This window comes from Corythoichthys intestinalis, chromosome 22, assembly GCF_030265065.1.
Source record: "Corythoichthys intestinalis isolate RoL2023-P3 chromosome 22, ASM3026506v1, whole genome shotgun sequence".
NCBI classification, from domain to species: Eukaryota; Metazoa; Chordata; class Actinopteri; order Syngnathiformes; family Syngnathidae; genus Corythoichthys; species Corythoichthys intestinalis.
In genome coordinates this window covers 29970205-29990460 of record NC_080416.1, presented here as the reverse complement: position 1 = coordinate 29990460, position 20256 = coordinate 29970205, and the positions used below count along the sequence as shown (strand labels likewise).

The following is a 20256-nucleotide window of genomic DNA, read 5'->3' as shown; positions in this document are numbered from 1 at the left end:
AATTTATAGGGGTGGCCGTGGCCACCCCCTGGTGGCGCCACTGCTGACTGTTCACAAAATTTTTTAGCAAGTGTCCAAATTTGATTTGGGCCACATTATTGACCCACTTGACAGGTTGCCGTGGCAATGAAGGCCCATCATGGACAGTCAAAAACTATCTGAGCTGTTCAGACAGAGAAGCATTTGGTCTATTTTTACAAAGCCACGCCTTGGTTATTCTGGCTGTCTGCTTCGGGCAATTGTTGTGTTGGAAGACCCAGTCACCACAGGCTCTAACTGAGGGAAGTAGGTTATTCCAAAAAATTTCATAATACTTGCCCTGGTCATCCTCTCCTTAATACAGTGCAGTCGTCCAGGCACATGTGCAGAAAAATACCCCCAAAGCATGATGCTCCCCGTGCTTCACAGTAGGGATGGTGTTCTTGGGATGGTATTCATCATTCTTGTTCCATCAAACACTATGAGTGGAATTAAGACCAAAAAGTTCCATTTTGTTCTTATATGACCACGTGACTTTCTCCCATGACTCCTCTGGATCACCAAATGGTCATTGCCAAATTAAAATGGTCCTGGACATTTGCTGGTTTAAGCAGGGGAACCTTGCGTGCCATACATGACTTTAAACCATGACATCTTGGTGTATTACCAAGCCAACAGTAACTTTGGAAATGGCGGTCCCAGCTCCTTTCAGGTCATTGACCAGCTCCTCCTGTGTAGTTCTTAGCTGATTCCTCACATTTCGAGAGACAGCGAGAACAAAAAGTTGTATTTGGTATGTGGCAAAATTGGTTTTGCCATGTGGCATTTTTTTGCCATGTGGTTAAATGCATTTTGCAAGTGGCAAAATGGATTTTGTCATGAGGCATTTTTTTTACGATGTGGCAAAATGGATTTTGGAATGAGGTATTTTTCTGCCATTCATAATGAATGGAAAATTTGGCCATTCATAGCCCTCAACGGCATAGCCTGACTTGGGTGCCAATTGAATGTCAATGTGCTGTAATGTTAAGTCTATGGTCAAAAATCACAGCCACACGTTTTTCTGCCATTTAAATTTAATGGAAAATTTGGACGTACACGGCTGTAAATTGCATGCACATGCATGGCTTTTCAATGGCATCGACTAATTTGGCCGCCAATTGAATGCCAATAGGCTGTCATGCAAAAATTTGGATGTGGAAAGCCGTCAATGAAATGGATGTGTATCGCCTACAAAAATGCCATACCTAAATCCATTTTGCAACATGCCATATAATAAATGGCAAAAAAAAAAAAAAAAAAGCCACGTCAGAATCCATTTGCCACATACAAAAAAAAAAAAAAAAAGGTAAATGCCAAAATACATTTTGCCACATGGCATAAAAGTGCCACATGCCAAAATACATTTTGCCACATACCAAAAAAAAAAATGCCATAAGCCAAAATCCATTTTGCCACATGGCCAAAAAAAATACATGTAAAAATTAATTTAGCCACGTGGCAAAAAAACGCCACATGGCAAAATCCATTTTGTCACATGGCAAAAAAGTGCCACATGCCAAAATCCATTTTGCCACGTACCAAAAAAATGCCACATGGCAAAAAAAAAAAAAAAAGCCACATGCCAAAATACATTTTGCCACATGGCAACAAACAATGCAACATGGCAAAATCTATTTTGCCACATACGAAAAAAAATGCCACATGGCAAAAAAAAAAAAAAAATACATGGCAAAATCAATTTTGCCATGTGGCAAAAAAAAAATGTCACAGCAAAAACCAGTTCGCCACATACCAAAAAAAAAAATGCCACACAGCAAAAAAAAAAAGCCGCATGCCAAAATACAATTTGCAACATGGCAAAAAAATGCCAACATCATTTTTGCAACATACCCAAAAAAATATGCCAAAATTAATTTTGCCACATACCCAAAAAAATGCCACATGGCAAAAAATACATGGCAAAATCAATTTTGCCACACGGCAAAAAAATATGTGGCAAAAAAAAATGCCATATGGCAAAATCAACTTCCCTACCAAGCTGCTTGGCAATTGCCCGGTAACCCTGCGCCGCCTTGTGAGGTCTACAATTCTGTCTCTGGTGTCTTTGGACCGCTCTTTGGTCTTGACCATGTTAGGAATTGGACTTCCTGATTGTATGGGGTGGACAGGTCTTTATATGCAGCTTATTTATGTGCATTGTGATTGTTCACACTACAAAAGAACCATCGAGCTTTTAATCTAGATGGGGTAAAAATCAGATTTCGGCTGCATGTCTGAAGTACGATTTGATCCTCGACTAATTAAAGAGGTGCTAAATTAAGACCCAATGAAGCAAACACACACACAGTGGTTTAAATTTTCAACATTTTTTTTCTTTTTCTCTCGTTTGGTTCCAAAATAAAGATCACACAATTGTTTAGAGACAATCTACAACAGGAGTTACAAAAAATAGTTGCCCAGGCAAGTAAGCATACACAGGTTTCTGTTAACTATACACATATGGTTACAAGGTGTGCTCGTAGTAGTAAATATACACAAGGCGGCTTTTTTTTTTTAATCATAACCCCCAAAAATGGCTGCCTCGCTTCTCACCCAAAAAAGAAACAAACAAACCCATAATAGACAGTATGATACAGCACTTACAGGACTAGAGAAATGCAAAAAAAACAAAAAAACCTAAACAAAAATCTCCTCTGTACAAACGGTTCACTCCCATCAAAAGTGAAACTTTCCTATAAAAAGATCTAAAAGAAAAAAACAAAACAAATGAAGTCAGTGGGAGATTTTTTTTTCTTTAAGTTAATTAAGATAAAACCAAGCGTGGTGCGAATGTTTTTTTTTTTGTACAAGTACTACCCCGTATAGATATAGAAAGGGCTTTTTGGAGAGAAAAAAAAAAGAAGCAAAATTAGATATTACAATTTACAATATACAACAACTCATGTCACAAACCAAGATGGTGAGAATATACACTGAAATGCACAGGTAAAGTTTTTTTCCCCCCCTATTTTTTTTCTCATTAGCATCATACCAAAAAAGGGCGGTAAAGCACTTTTACATTACAAGGGTTTACAAATGTACAAGTATACAGTCAGAAGTATGCGTGGTCACTACTAGGATACATTATAGATACAGAGTCAACATCAAAAACCAGAAAAAACCTACAAAGTTTTTATATATATATTTATATATATATATTTATATGTACTGTATATGCAAAGATTCTACACCAAGTATACATGTTATATTTATAGAAGCAAGACCAGAAAACTCCCATGCTAAATGACGTGAAGGCTGGTTAGCTCGCGCGCGGGTTGTGCGTGTACTCGTCTACGATTGGCTGAGAAATTAAATTAGTCATTTGGAATAGTGGTAGGGAGCCAAAAAAATTACCAAAAAAAAAAAAAAATGAAGTGGACGCACACACCCGAATTCAGCAGGCCGGGTTAGGGGAGGGAGGGCGAATGGGTTCCTTCTTATGATTTGGCAAGGTGGAGGGGTTTACATGATGCCGTTGGGAGGTCCGCATAGGGGTCCCAGGTCGACACCGTTCTTCATGTAGTACTTCTCCAGCTTGGCCAGGATGTGTTTGCCGTACGTGTACTTCCGAAGCGTGGAGATGTGGGGTCGGATCTGGAAAACACATCGAGGGAATTTAGAAATTTTTACTTTTTACAAGGGGTGAGAACTAGAGCCGGGTGGTATACCAATAATTTACCGTTACCAAAATTCTTCACGATGACTGACGTAATTTTGACCATTCGGTAATTTAATAAAACAAAAAAATATAGTCTTTTCATCCCGCGTTGACTCTGTTGTTCGGCTATGTTCATTCCCCTTTAAGAAAGCAGTCAGTGTGCTTACAAGTCATGTGGTTATCAGGAACTCAAACAAACAGAAGCCCAGGAGGCTAACGCTAGTGGCTAACGCTACAAGCAAACGTGATGGAGTCGGGCTTAAGGGAGCTTCGCCAAACTTTCACCCGACATGAAGTAGACTCTTGGCGGCCTCCAGACGGGCTTTCACCCGCTTTCCTCCCTGGTTCTCACGATTTCAGGAGAGGGTGCTTTCTACTGGTGGCCAGGCCACAGGGTAACGCTAGCGGCTAACGCTATAAAATGAACATGATAAAGGAGGATAGCGGCTCTAACCTTGTCAAAACGGCTGAACTTAATGCGTGGATTGGGCACGGACTGCACCTAGCAATTAGCATGTCGTGTTATTTTGTATCTGTGTGTGATTTCTTTGATATATTTTATAAAGGTAAACCATTCACTATACAGGGTCCCCCCAGAATTGATAAATCTAAATTCAAGACTTTTAAGACCTTTTTTAATGCCATTTCAACTGAAAATTAATACTTTTCTTGCACCCATCATTTAGATCATATTGAATCATATTAAATAAATAAAGCACTGAACATCAAATTTAACCTCAATTACTAAGTGTGTTTGACAAAAGAATGCACATATATTGAAGATACAATTTAAACACTTTTAAAGTAACATTATAAAGTCTGTCAGAATTTTTTTAAACCCACACACGCACACAATAATTATGGACAAAAAGAAGAGGAGGACAGGACTCAGACCAGCCATCTTCTGTAACAAGCTAGCCGCTAGTGCACCTGCCAAGACCCCAGTGAACATGGCTAACTCTTGAGTTAAAACGGCGAAATTCACATTCAGATCCACTGCCTTCACATGACCCATAAACTGCAACCTAAAGTATCTGGATGTAACTTGAGCCCCTATCAAATACTCCAAAACAACGGGAATATCGCGGGACTTAACCGTGCAGCAGTTGTGTGTTAAAACAGTTTCCCGTGTCGACTGACATGGGAAGCAGTGTGCGTGAAAGCAGGCGTTAAATTCCCGGGTCACAGCAGATGGCTGATGACTCAAATATCATAGCGGCGGCCGATGTAACTTCCTCCCTCTTCGCGGTAAGAGGAAAAGTGGTAAACAAACATCGCAATTATAAACATAGCAAGCTGGAAACAGCTAAATTAAACTGAAAACGACCAAAATTAAAATGTCAATTATAACGTCGGGCCGGGCCAGGGTTCTTTCTCGCTAACTTTTTGAAATAACTACAGTGGGGAGAACAAGTATTTGATACACTGTCAATGGGAAAACCCATTGGCAGTGTATCAAATACTTGTTCTCCCCACTGTATATATTAACGATGTGTGAATGATAAACTAAGGAATACTTGTTATAAAATAAATAATTTGGATTAAAATAAGAAGGCGCTGTATGGTCATTGCAGAGCCAGAGTGTGCCTATACGCCCTTTTTAATCATCCCCTCTGCAAGTCCGCAAAACCGCATCTGTTTAATTATATTTAACAAACTTTTACAGCGTTATTTCGTTGTGTAAATAAACTTATAATTATCATAAAAATATGTTGTCTATTTAAACATTAAGAAAATGTGCGATTTTTTTCTGCCAACTGAGAATTCGTTACAAAAAAGAGACTTTTATGCAGACATCGTCACAAATGTTATCACATAAAATGCGGGTCGGGCTTTAATACCCGCGGACCAGTTCGGGTCGGGCTGGATTTTTTAGGCCCGATTTGACCTCTATCTTAAAGTCTTGATGAGCTTTTTAAATTGGCTGCAGTTACGAAGTCGGGACTGCTTCCTCCGGAAAAAAAAAAAAACACGATTTAACCAACATTATGTTTAACAAACTTTTCCAGCATTATTTCATTGTGTAAATGCCTTTATAATGATCATAAAAATATGTAGACTATCTAAACATTAAGAAAATGTGCGTTTTTTTCCTGCCAATTGAAAATTCGTTACAAAAGACAGTTATGACATCGGGAACGCTCCCTCTGGAACAAAACGCAATATGACCAACATTGTGACAGCCGATGCCGACCAAAAATGACGTAATATCCGAAACAGATCACCAATGGACTCATTTGAAGTATATGAATGATGGTCTGTTTTGGTGTTCAGAATCCACAATACTTCTGCCTGCAGGGTTTTCGTTCCACCGACAAACGAACGCATTCCCGATGCAGAGGTGGGTGGATTCTGTTTTGCCGGTTGTGGTGGTTTGGCACGCATGAGTTGTTGCATTTCGATTCGTAGTGCAATGCATCGTAAAAATTCTATGCGTCATCTTCGTTATGGATTTTTAAAAAAAACCTTGTCACGGATATAATTTAGGTTGCACTGAGATGTTCTTTAAAATTAAGACCATGGTGAAAACAATTCCAGATTTACAACAGCTAATTTAATACCTTTAATAATGGAAAACTAAATTCAACGCTTTTTTTGATACTTTTAATAACCCGCGGGTACCATGATAAATTATAATGCAACAGTGAAGCCTATAATGTGACCGTTTAATGGCCACAGCTATTTTTCTGTATGTGCTTGCTTCATTCTGTGTCATTACTGCCATGATAAAACCTTAAATGTTTCATTGGCAAAAGAGCAATATAGCTTTAATGTGTGTGTGTATCTGTGTGGGGGGTACATGTGTGTGTGCATGTATTAAAAAATGCTCTGGGGAAAAAAAACCTGAAACCTTGAAGGAAACACTTGATGTTGAGTAATTACTGTATGTCACAGCAGCCATTAACAATAAGCTGTCTGAAGTGTTTTGTTCAAACTAAGTCATTTGTGTTACAATGACATGTTTGCACAGTCGTCGTATTGATTTTTATAATGTTTTACATTGTTCAAGTCATACAAGCTGTTATAAATGTTCAAATTTGAAATCTTATGGTTTACAAGCAATTTTTATATTCGTAATGTTTAGACTGCATGTACAATTGTTTAAATATGTTAAATTGAAATCTGGTAAATAAATCAATGAGAAACCATTAATTTGTATTTCACGCATTGATTCAGATTTTCAAATTATATAACAGTCCGCCTGGGTGAATTATCGTTATCGAGGTAAATCTGCTCAATTTACCGTGATACGTACTTTAGGCCATATCGCCCAGCCCTAGTGGGAACCTCTGGGTACCTCATTGAGCAGGGCATTTTACGGAAAATTCACAGTTACTGAGATGGTTCATGATGACAGGCGTAATTTTGACCATGTCGGTAAATTCGTTTTTTTAATGAAATGAAAAAATAAAAGTCTTTTAAGCCCGCTTTGACCACACTGCTGGCCAAAAGTATTGGCACCCCTGCAATTCTGTCAGATAATGATCAATTTCTCCCAGAAAATGATTCTAATTACAAATGCGTTGGTAGTAATATCTTTGTTTATTTTGCTTGCAATGAAAAAACACAAAAGAGAACAGGAAAAACAATTAAATCATTTATCATTTTACACAAAACTCCAAAAATGGGCCGGACAAAAGCTTTGAAAAATCATGTGATGCTTTCATAATTTGAATAATTAACAGCCTCTGTTACTTACCTGTGGCACATAACAGGTGGTGGCAATAATTAAATCACTCTTGCGGCCAGGTAAAATGGATTAAAGTTGACTCAACCTATGTCCTTTGTCCTTGTGTCTACCACATTGAGCATGGAGAAAAGAAAGAAGACCAAACACTGTCTGAGGGCTTGAGAAGCAAAATTGTGAGGAAGCATGGGCAATCTCAAGGCTACAAGGCCATCCCCAAAGACTGTGTCTACTGTGCGTAGTGTCATCAATAAGTGTAAAGCCCATGGCACTGTGGCTAACCTCCCTAGATGTGGACAGAAAGGAAAAATGGACTATAGATTTCAATGAAAAATTGTACGGATGGTGGATAAAGAACCTCAACTAATATCCAAACAAGTTCAAGCTGTCCTGCAGTCCGAGGGTACAACAGTGTCAACCCGTACTATCTGTCAGCGTCTGAATGAAAAGTGACTCCATGGTAGGATACCCAGGAAGACCCAACTTCTGACCCAGAGACATAAAAAAGCCAGACTGGGGTTTGCCAGAACGTACAAGTGAAGCCTAAAACGTTTTGGAAGAATGTTCTCTGGTCAGATGAGACAAAAGTAGAAATTTTTAGGAAAAGGCGTCACCAAAAGAGTTTACAGGGGAAACAATTAGGCCTTCAAAAAAAAAACACTGTCCCCACAGTCAAACATGGCGGAGGATGGCTGATGTTTTGGGGTTGCTTTGCTACCTCTGGCACTGGACTGCTTGACCGTGTGCAAGGCATTATGAAGTCTGAAGACTACCAACAAATTTTGTGGTATAATGAAGGGCCCAGTGTGAAAAAGCTGGATCTTCCTCAGAGGTCATGGGTCTTCCAGCAGGAGAATGACCCAAAACGCACTTCAAAAAGGACTAGAAAATGGTTTGAGAGAAAGCACAGGAAACTTCTAAAGTGGCCAGCAATGAGTCCAGACCTGAATCCCATAGAACACCTGTGGAGAAAATGGCAGTTTGGACAAGGCACCCTTCAAATCTAAAAGACCTGGAGCAGTTGGCCAAAGAAGAGTGGTCTAAAATTCCAGCAGAGCATTGTAAGCATCTCTTTGATTGATCACGGAAGCGGTTGTTATTTTGGCTCAAGGTTGTGCAACCAAGTAATAGGCTGAGGGTGCCAATACTTTTGTCCGGCCCTTTTTTGGAGTTTTGTGTAAAATGATAATGAGTAAAAAAAAAAAATTCAATCTGTTTTGTGCTTTTTCGTTGCAAGCAAAATAAATGAAGATATTACTACCAAAGCATTTGTGATTGAAATCATTTTTTGGGAGAAATTGAGCATTTTCTGACAGAATTGCAGGGGTGCCAATACTTTTGCCCAGCAGTGTAGGCAAACTGCTGTTGTCCGCCCGATTAACTGCCTGAGTGGTCCACTGTCCGACAAAGCCAAGACAGCCCTGAAAACACTCAAGATGCTAATTGGAGCAATCCAGCCCTGTGGTTTTGCAAGTGTGAATGCGAATGACTAATGAGGACCTCAATGCTCACAAAAGATTAGGGTCAGATGACCCTTCTCAGGATACAAAATTATAGGACAGAATTGCAGGGGTGCCAATACTTTTGGCCAGCAGTGTATGTGTTGTTCGTCTAAGCTCATTCCCCTTTAAGAAAGCCGCCAGTGTGCTTACCAGGGTCCTACAGGTTTCCTTAAGTTAAATTTAAGACTGTAAAAATTATTTTAACTAGTAGGAGGGCGGTGATGTCACATGGGTACGTTGCCGGACTTCCACAGTTGTCACTCTTTAACTATATAAACTTGTCATTGGTTCTGCCCTTTCAATTTGAAACCGAGTGAAACAGTAAGGAGAAGGACAGCAAAAGCAAAATAAACAGGAAAGACGGGGTGAGACGAGTCACGTTCATGTGTCGCGTTCACTCGTGACAGCACTGTTTGATGTCAAAAACTGTTTGCAGATCTTCACGGTAAACTATTGTGTGATCCAACTTATTCCAATGTTGTAATGGAGATAGTTAGCATTCAGAGCTGTGTGCTTTACATATGATTAGGGTATAGAATAAAACACACAAGTTTGATTATTTTTGCTGATAGCCCGGCGCCGTGCATCACAACACACACACAAACGTTTGCCTCTACCGACAAGTCTAATAAAGTCTTACCTTATTTTTTTCATGTGATTCACTAGTGATACGTGACATTCATTTATCTACTCTGCTGTGAACACCAGCCACCAGTTGGTATGCTTGTTCAAGCTTCATCTACACTCAGTGAACGCGTGTTCTCCACTGCAGATGACACTATCTGTCCAAAAAACTCACGGTTACTGCCTAAGAAGGCAGATATGACCATTTTCCTCATCAAAAACTGTTTCTGATTTTATACTGTACCCGCTGCTAATCTAAACTGGGTTTTACAAAACTTTTTTTGTTTGTTTGTCTGATAATCTGCACCAGGTTAGCCCATTAGTGGGAGCTCAGTAACATATAAAAATGCCTGCAGCATAAGACACTCTAAAACATAGGAAAAAGATTACTGTATGTGTAAATGTTTTCTCCGTGAGCTTTTGAAAAAGAAACATCTTTGTGAAAGTGCACTCCTGTGGAAAGAAACTTCATCATATTCAAGTTCAAAGACTGATATTTATAAACAAGTTAGAATAGCCCTGTGAGAAATTCATAGTTAATTGAAAGTTCATATAATTTAAACAATTAATCAAGAAGTTAAATAATATAGACTATGCAATTTTTTTGACCCTGCCTATGAAAAGAATCAGATCGAGAATCGTATGTAACCGGAATCGAAACTGTTCAAATTCAAACAATGCCCAACCCTACTCACACATTATTTTTTACTCTATCTTATTAATATGACATATAATACATGTTTTTGGACAGTTAGTGTGAGGTTTAGGGGGTCCTTCAGTATATACAAAGGTTTCATTCCGAGTTACGCAGGAAATTCGGGTTACATCGCTAGCCTAGAAACGGAACTCCGTCATAACCCGGAGACTGCCTGTATATACATTTTAGTGCTACAACGATTAATCGATCAACTCGAGTATTCCATTAAAAAAAAAAAAATTCGAATTAAATTTTGTTGCTTCGAGTATTCGTTTAATTAAAGTGGCGTTGTAATGGTGTATTTTGTAAGTGTTTACACTTATAGTTTTATTGATTAGGGTGGATACACTGCCCTCTGGTCTGCCTCATTTCACATGGCTGAATCCAACTGCTCCCTGTTAAGACCAACATAAACCAAGTTTTTGTTTGAGATGTTTTTTCATGCATTCGTAATTTAGTTTATAGGTATATTTAGCCGTTTTTTTGTCAGACTATATGTCTGAATCATTTGTTAAGAGCATTATAAAAAAAAAAGTTTGCATTTTATAGCATTTATGCTAGCGGACTTTTGCTATGTAAGTTAGCCAATTGGTCTTTTGTTGAAGATAGATCCTCATTTAAAAAAACATGTTTTATACCGTTTGAGGCTCAGCTCAGGTATTGTAATTTTTCATGTTCCTTATCTGATTACTCGAACTAATTCATCGAACTAGTTCATCGATTGACTATTAATTGACTACTAAAATAATCGATAGCTGCAGCCCTAATACATTTATATAATTAGATGTTTCGATTGTCTTTTCTAATTCATAATAATTAATTATTCTTAAAAAAAAGTTTATTGGCCTCAAATCTCAGGTTACAAAACTGGCCTTAAATGTCAGCAATCGGCAGATTTATTTATTTATTTTAAACCAGTGCCGGCCTTTAAAAATTATCGGTTGACCTCGAGTTCTGATTAGATTTAAGCTCAACTGAATTAGTTTAAAGTCAATTCAAATTTATTAAATTCAAGTTAACCGAACCCTAAATAAAGGTCAGCTGTTCTAGTAACTTTGTATATCCAGCGTAGTCACCCACCTTGTGCATGACGATCTTTCGCTGGGTGGGCTCGGCCACATCGATCATCTTCTGTACCACGTAGTTGGCGTACTGGTCCTTCATCATGGTGTATAAGGCACTGTGGGGCCCTTCCGTCAGGCTGCACACCTCGTCGATCAGGACCGCTCGCTCTGCCCGTGATGCGTGCGTCACGCACTTCTCTACCACATTGCTAACAGAAAAGGAAAAAAGGCACAGATATACTTTTATCGTGCTGAAATTGTTGGGCAAGCTGATTGGCCAAGATGTGTGAGAATGAATGTCCAGCATGTTATTTATATCATTGTATTGCTTTTTTTAATGTATGTTATTGATAATATTTTATTTACGTTACAAACTCTAATGTTTTAATGATAGCATATGCATTTATAGGGTTTTATATACACTTATTGATAGTTGATTGATAGTAAAAAAGTTAAAAATTGTGTAGGGGGGTGACACTACTTCGCGGTTATTCACTTAACACGGTCTGTTTAGGTCCCCATTAAACAGCAATAATTGAGGAATCATTGTAATTCAAGAATCTCACATTTTTTTCATAGTTCTTTTTACGTTATGAATCAAATTGATGATTCTATTGAATAATAAATATACTAGTGCTGTCAAATTTAACGTGTTCACGGGTGGTAATTAACTTTAATAAATCACGTCAATATATTTGATGCATTTAACGCATGCACGGAATGACCCGTTCGTGCATGTCCTCAAATAGTTTACAATGACGCCGTTTTAGCACAATGATTGCGAAAAGGCACGCTTAATTGAACACAACGAATTGAACATACTGAATACCATTTACAGCCACCACTGACAGTCATGGTTGCCCAACTTCTCATCATGCATTTGGGAGGAACAGTTAAGTCGCTACAGTATCATTTAGTGAAAGCACAACAAAAATAATATTCCTATCTCACAGTAGACAATCTTTTTCGTAACACGCTTAATTGAACGCAACACAGAACATACTGTACACCATTTGCAGCCACTGCTGACAGTCATGGTTGCCCAACTTCTCATCATGCATTTGGGGGGGAACAGTTAAGTCGCTACAGTATCATTTAGTGAAAGCACAACAAAAATAATATTCTTATCTCTCAAAAAAATAATGTTCACAAAAAGAAAAGCGCTCAATGCAAAGAAAACTGGCATTCCCAATCAAAATAGCTATGCAAAATACACATAAAACTTACTCAGACTTTGCCTTGGCTAGATCTCTAATTTAAAACTCGCCATTTACACCTTGTGGTGTATTTCAATCACTACCTTACGTATTCAAAGACACTGTGGAAGAACGGCTGTGACGTCCCGCTCGGCGACGTCAACAATGGCGAGTTATTAGTTTATTTTTTGACTGAAGATTTTACAAATTTTATTAAAACGAAAACATTAAGAGGGGTTTTAATATAAAATTACTATAACTTGTACTCAAATTTATCTTTTAAGAACTACAAGTCTTTCTATCTGTGGATCCCTTTAACAGAAAGAATGTTAATAATGTTAATGCCATCTTGTGGATTTATTGTTATAATAAACAAATACAGTACTTATGTACTTATGTCTTGTGTCTTATCTTTCCATTCCGACAATAATTTACAGAAAAATATGGCATATTTTAGAGATGGTTTGAATTGCGATTAATTACTTTTTAAGTTGTGATTAACTGGATTGAAAATTTTAATCGTTTGACAGCCCTAAAATATACATTTGTTTTTCTATGTTGTAAGAAAAAATATCTACAAATTTTATCAATTGCACCTCTTTTGTAGATAATCTCACTGAATTATTAAAATATTTTACTTTTTTGTGGATTGATTTCAACCTTGAATTACTTAAAATTTAATCTATTTTTAATTCCAGTAATAGATTAGATTTTTTCGCTGGGTATGGTACTTTTTTGTTGTTTTGTTTTACACCACAATTTAAGTTAGATGCAAAATTCTACGAGAAGTGGTGCGTGCTAACTTCCTGCTTTTACTTTTGTATGCTTATGCTATTTGTCAACTTGTATTACCTCGCAAACTTGTGCTGACTGAGTCCCAGCACGTTCCCTCTGATCTCCGCCACTATCTTGCTCTTATCTTCGGCTCGGCCGTGCTCCAACACGTGCTGGATGACGTAATTGCCGTACTGGTCCTGCACACAAACAAATCTAAGTAAATACACATGCAAAACGACAGAACTGATTCTCAAAGTGTTGCTTTTCATCTAGCTGACAGAACAGCAAGTATGCGACGTAGCCAAGGAGCTGGCAGACCTGCACGAGCTGCTCCGTGTGCTGGTGAAGCTCTTCCAGGATGGGCAGCGTCTGTTCGGGCAGGCAATGCTCCAGGATGCGCTGGATGACTCGGCAGCCGTACGGGTGAGTGGACAAGGCGAATACCTAACACACAAGAACACCGTTTACACAGTTGCATTGCCCAGCTATACTTATTATTTTGGTGGTTAGTGTTATTTTGGGTGGGGGGCTAAAATATTGTGGAGGGCGGCACTGTAGCAGAGTACATAGCACGTCCGCCTCACGGTTCTGAGAATGTTTGTTCTGCCTCCTTGTGTGGAGTTTGCATGTTCTCCCCGTGCCTGCATGGGTTTTCTCCGGATACTCCGGCTTATGATTAAACACCTCTGGCTTCATGGAATACAACAGCCGACTAGTGCGTAGCGAAGTGCCGCGTATTTGACGCGCTACGCCAGACCTCTAACCAGTCAGAACCAGGTAAGTAAAAGAATCGGAACCCCCGCGACCTGACCCGGGATTAAGCGGTAGAAAGATGGATGGATGAAATAGTATTAATACGTTGCGCTAATGTAGCTATATAATCAGCTACGTACTTTACGTAGCGCGTTGCCTCCTCCGTTGAAGTCAACAGTATTTAAAGATCTTCAAATCATAATCAATATCAGAATTTATACTAATGCTTTGTCTTAACTCCCAGCTAAGGTACATTCATGTAAAGTGCGTAGCGGCTCACCCTTACCCCTACATAATATTTGCGACTTTCTCGTAACAATAGTACGACTAATCACGTAGTCCTTTTTTAAAAGTGATTCATTTGGGCCTAATTCTCCGTTGTATCAACGTGGATCGGTATTTTTTTTGTTTACACATGCTTCACTAGTGATACATGACATTTATTTATCTACTCTGCTGTGAGCACCAGCCACCAGTTGTAATGCGTTTAAGCTTCATCTACACCCAGTGAACGTGTGTTCTCCACTGCAGGAGACACTATATGTCCAGAACACTCACGCTTACTGCCCAAGAAGGCAGATATGATCATTTTTCTCAACAAAAAATTTCTGATTTTATACTGTACCTGCTGCTAATCTGGGCTGGGTTTTACAAGTTGTTTGTTTGTTTGATATTCTGCAACAGGTTAGCCCAATAGTGGGAGCTCAATAACATGTAAAAATGCCTGCCGTGTAGGACGTTCTAAAACATAGGCAAAAGAATACTGTATGTGTAAACACTTTTAAAAAACAAACATCTTTGTGAAAGTGCACTCCTGTGGAAAGAAACGTCATCATATTCAAGTTCAAAGACTGATATTTATACACAAGTTAAAAATAGCCCTGTGAGAAATTCATAGTTAATTGAAAGTTCATATAATTTAAAAAATAATCAAGAAGTTAAGAAATTGATACAAACTATGCACCCCCACTTCCTATTAAAAGAATCGGAACAGAGTTGTTTGGAACCGGAATCGAAACGTGGAATTGGAATCGTTAAAATTCAAACGATGCTCAACCCTACTGATGTGGTTTTCTGTAAATTACGTCATCAGATAGCGGCCGTCAGCGAGGCAGTCACCCGTTGCTAAGGTGTTGCTAAGGCAGTAACTCAAAAACTACGCGGTCAATTCCAATTCTTTTTGTAGTATGAGTTTTGACACAGCGAATGATGCATTCAATACAATTTAACTGAGTAAAATGCTCAAGAATTGAACTCATTATTTGCCCTTTAATTCTAGCAATACCATATCACTATCTCCATATACCTCTATGTCATTGGTATATTTTCTCACACTGTGCATTGTGGATCTTGTGCGAGTGGTCAGAAAACAACCTAGGAATATAACGTAAGTTAAGCATGTACTGCAACAACAAATCCCTGCAGAATTCAGCAGGGATGAAATAGAATAGACTTGTATGGATTCTGAAGGTGAAAACATTTATTTATGAGGAATATTCAATGGCTCTTTTGAGAAAGACAAGCAGTCTGAATCAGCCGTAGGCCTGAAATTTGGAACTTGCTGAAAATGAAAGGACTGAACCGGTTTCCGCATCTGTTATGATAAAGCAATGACTGGAAGGAGGAATGGTTGATATATTAAAATTTAGATTATCCTATTTTTTGAGTACCGTAATTTTCGGACTATAAGCCGCTGCCACCCACCAAATTTGACACGAAAATGGCATTTGTTCATAGATAAGATGAACTGAACTATAAGCTGTATTATGGGATATTTACATAGAAAGATATTAACCGGTAACACTTTATTTGACAGCGGCATCATATGACTCTCATAAAACCAAATGAACCACCATGAAGTTTTGAACCAATTGGCTGCAAAGCTTCAATGCTTCAAGAAGCGTCTTTTGACCATCACTGCTCCCTTGTGGGAGACAGGCAACCTATGCTGCCACCTGCCGCCAACACTGTAGTCATCCAACATGCCTCCTAGCATGCATTGCAGCGCTACAGATGCAAATAACAAATCAAAATTCATGTTCTGTGCTAAATATTTCTTCAGTTACTCTTTCACTTGTTTTATTAATTGCAAGCTCTGGTATTTGGTAACAATTTATTTGACAGTGATGCCATCAAATAGTCTTAAGACCATCATTATGGTATGACACTGCCATGAGCCTTTATGAATGCTTATGACTAGAGCTGGGAATCTTTGGGCACCTAACGATTCGATTACGATTCAGAGGCTCCGATTCGATTATATAACGATTACTGATGCACCCCCCCCCTTTTTTTTTTTTTTTTTTTAAATGTTTTGTACATTAGTTCCAAAATTGTTCAAAAATCCTCTCAGGCTAAACCAAACTACTAGTTCAGTATCAAGTTAACGTATAACAGTAAACAAATATAAAAAAATAACAGTAAATAAAATACTACAGTTTCCATTCTGTATCAGCAGCTTTAAACTAATTTCAATTAATTTATTGTTGTGAATCAACCATTACAGTTGTTAAAATTGCTTCCGTTATTCCATAATTTCCCTTCTGTCTACTTTTGACATGTCAAAGTTTTAAAATTGTTTCATCATTTAAAGATAGATTGAAGACAAGATTTTGCCGATTTAGGAGTATTTTAGATAAAAAGTTAATTAGATTCGCTACATCAGAGCCTTCTAGAGAAGTCTACTGCTTTACGATGGAGGCTGTTTACTAACGCCGGCAAGTCCATCATTTCGCATCTCTGTTCAATAATACATGTTCTAACACCGCCGTCGTCTGTCATTTTGCATCTAGTTCTACATATATATGATATCTACTGTAGCCGTTTGTTTGTAGCAACTAGCAACCGGGCGTTGTTTGTAGCGGCTCTCGGCCGCAGTCAGGTATGATTGTTTTTTTTTTTTTATCTAGGGGCATGAGTTGAACATGATATTTACTCTCGGTCCATTCCTCATTGCGTCCCAAAGACCGCGTTGACTGTGTTTTACTTCCGCTTTACCTGGTATAATTCAATAATCGGAATTTGAAAGTTTATGAAACGTTCTCGAATCTTCCACGGCCGAATCGCGAATAATCTAAGAATCGGAAATTTCGCACGCCTCTACTTATGACAGATGTCACTTAGTGTCATCCGTTAAATTATCTCACTTTTGAATAGATGTATAAGATCTGAACTGGACATAAATGGAGTTAGTGACATAATTTACCGGATGATACTTCATGACATCTGTCATAAGCATTTAATAATAGCAGTGTGCCAATACATCGATTAATAGATTCATTGAGATTCGACACGTGACAATTCCGATTACAATTAATACATTTAATAAATGTTCAAAAAGGATGATTTGCCCCAATAGACCCTACTCACATGACGTCACAACCACGCCGCCGCGCCATATTGTCCGTCTACTCGTCGTGTTGACGCATTAACGCTACGTAAATTCCTACTATTATGGCGTGTTTTTCTGCTCGTTAAAATTAATAATCAAAATGGTGAAGGCGTGTGTGGCGGTTGGTTGCAATAACAGAGAAGATAGACGGAGAGACTTGAAGTTCTACTGTATTCCGAGCGACCCGGAGAGGAGAGCGAGATGGACTGCTGCAATTCGACGAGAAAACTGGGCTCCAAACGATTACCACAGATTATGTAGTAGTCATTTTATATCTGGTAAAATGCATTTAATATATATTTAGAGGGTTTTGGGCTGACAACCACAATTAAGATCATTGCGAGGCTAATCGCCAACAACATACAGTTTCAAATTCAAGATGCTTATTTCTTCCACCATCATTACATTTTGAATAATATTTAGCTGTTACCAAGTGAAAGAAGCTGGCCTTGTCTACGGATCATCAGTTAAACAGGTGTGTCCAAACCTTTTGCAAAGGGGGCCAGATTTGGTGTGGTAAAAATGCGGGGGGCTACCTTGGAACAATATATTTAAACAAATTTTAGCAAGCCCTTCTGTGTGTCACATTTGCTTTATTTTTTTTTTTTAATTCATAATTTCAACAGTCTCGTCTTTGTGGCGTTCTCTTTCGACACTCGGGCTCTTGCGAAATACTGCTGCTGTGAAATTAAACTAGCTTCAAGTTGCTATAATTTCTCGCTGCGTATCTTCCCTGTAATGTCGTACATGTCAGCGTGTCTTGTTCGGTAATATCATTATCGCGTCACATCGAACTCTTTGAAAACAGCGACTGTCTCTTTGCAAATGAGGCATACACAGTTGTTGCGTGTTTTATTGAAGAAATAGTCCAATATCCACCTATCCTTGAAGCGTCGGCCATCGCAGTCAACTTTTTTTTTTTTATTGATTGTTGCCATTTTAGAAAATTGGAAGTAAAGGGTCAAACGGGGTAATGTTGCTTAGAGTGCTGCTCTTAAAGTTTTTCAAACTTTCGTGAGAATAGGCTGATTTTGTGTGGACAAGATAGTTGTAGATATCAGGGTAGCAGATGTCAGGCAGAGAGGGCGAAGACAGCGGGTCGAAAAATATCGATTTAGGCATCAAATATTTGCCTGGCTCTGCCAGACTTTTCTCCCTGTATTTTTCAAACACTGAGAGAAATAGTCTGGGAACCATCCCATTAACAGCCTTTTCGAGCAGGTAACAAATCAATCGACAAATCAGATTCGTTTATTTGCGTGACGTGCTCTTAACGAGCAACGTCAGTCTTGCGCGTCGGAAGTCATCTCCACAACAAAGCTGAACAGGAGAGCCGAGAATATGTTCCAATCCACGGTAAAATCAGTTTTAAATGACCAAAAACACATTGACACGAGTCATTGACAACAGTCTGTCCCGCGCTAGCCATGTTGAATAAACTCCGCTCTCCTCGTACGTTTACTTCCGCGCGCAAGTCCCTCGTCCTGCTCTCGTCGCTTTAATAATGTGACGTCTGCGCTGCCCGTTGCTGATTGGTCCACTCCGCTGTCTGTTTGCTGTGGCTTGCTCCGCCCTGGAAATTGTATCCGCTTGAATGGTGGCCAGACTCAATAGCTGGAACAGCGGTGAGTCTGGTGTACCAGGCTATCAAATATGGATCTGGCGAATGGATAGACTGAAGCTTTTCCACATAACGCCTTTTATGCAACGCACCCAATGAGTTTACAGCGTCCGAAAGCACCGGGGCTTCCATGAATTGCACTATAAATTGCACGACAAATTGAAACCATTGAGAATACGGATAAACAAAGACGGACAATATGGCGGCCGGATACAGCGACACGTCATTCTGTGTCGTTGGTGAGTAGGGTCTATAACTTAATGACAGCCGCTGCTAGCAGAACGAAATTTAAGACACGTCTGCTGCCCGGACACCTTAAGGGACGCAATAGGTGAGGATGCGAGCAGCGGAAGTTACTGATTGAGAGATTTACTCCTGTACAAAAGACTCGAAAATAAATTTGTGTATTGCGACAGGCAAACTAAGGGTGGTCGCGCTTTGGATCCTCTTCTGTGCGCAACTTATTTTTCAGAGAGAGAGGGGAAGGCTCCTTGCCTTTCACTTGTCCAGCAGTAAGTTCAAGTGTTAATTGGAAAATGTCCGTAGTGTGTTGGTGGTTGAGGTGAGTACACGAACCCTCATGTACTGATTAACCTTTATCGTTGTTATTTTTGAGATGTTACTTGTTAGGGCCGGGCGCTATGCTAATTACCGAATTCGCTGACGTGTAATTTTTCCATGTCCATTTGTGTGTTGTTTGGTGGTGTACAAAAGTTCATATGCAGAACGTGTAAAATCGGGATTAAGTACAGCAGTAACACTACAAACATGCAAAATAGTACAGAAATTGGTGAAAACAAAGTATATTGGTTAAAAGAAGTCTTATTTCTAAAGGCACTTTATGCCAGTCTCCAATGGCTTTGCCTGATATGGACAACGTGGAATTAATTCCACCAGTGTAAATTTTATTGCATTGTGGGAAGAAATAAGTACTGCCTTTGAAACAGCTAATGTTTTTGCACCTTCATGCGCAAAAGAGCAGCTTAAGGTCAGCTTTATGTTGTATTGGCATGTTTCCATTGTTCCAGCAGGGTCATTAGATGATTGGAACTAAAAAGCAAGGGACAATTTTTTTGGGCTGCTTTAATTAAAGAATACTGGCAAGTGTACCTTGCTTAAAAGTATGAAGTAGCCACAAAGTACGAAAAAAAGAAATCCTGAAAGGTAGGAGGAAAGATGCCTCGAAAATCGTTATTACTGTGACGATAATCGTTCAATAATCGAATCGTAGCACCCTGAATCGTAATCGAATCGAATCGTGGGG

At 38.9% G+C, this 20256-nt stretch overlaps 1 protein-coding gene across 2 annotated transcripts in view; it reads right to left on the bottom strand.

The window, feature by feature from the left end:
* Positions 1-2331: 2331 nt before the first annotated feature.
* The window catches only part of pum1 (pumilio RNA-binding family member 1), a 66963-nt gene continuing 49038 nt past the window's right edge, over positions 2332-20256 (bottom strand). Inside the window, exons 20-23 of one of the 2 annotated variants that reach the window (XM_057827661.1) lie at positions 13546-13671; positions 13303-13424; positions 11271-11463; positions 2332-3615 (exon numbers count right to left, since the gene is read on the bottom strand). In XM_057827661.1, coding sequence (XP_057683644.1) covers positions 3484-3615; positions 11271-11463; positions 13303-13424; positions 13546-13671 — 573 coding nt within the window. In that variant the 3' untranslated portion in view covers positions 2332-3483. The remainder of the gene's footprint in view (positions 3616-11270; positions 11464-13302; positions 13425-13545; positions 13672-20256) is intronic. The other variant, XM_057827660.1, reaches the window with a different exon arrangement.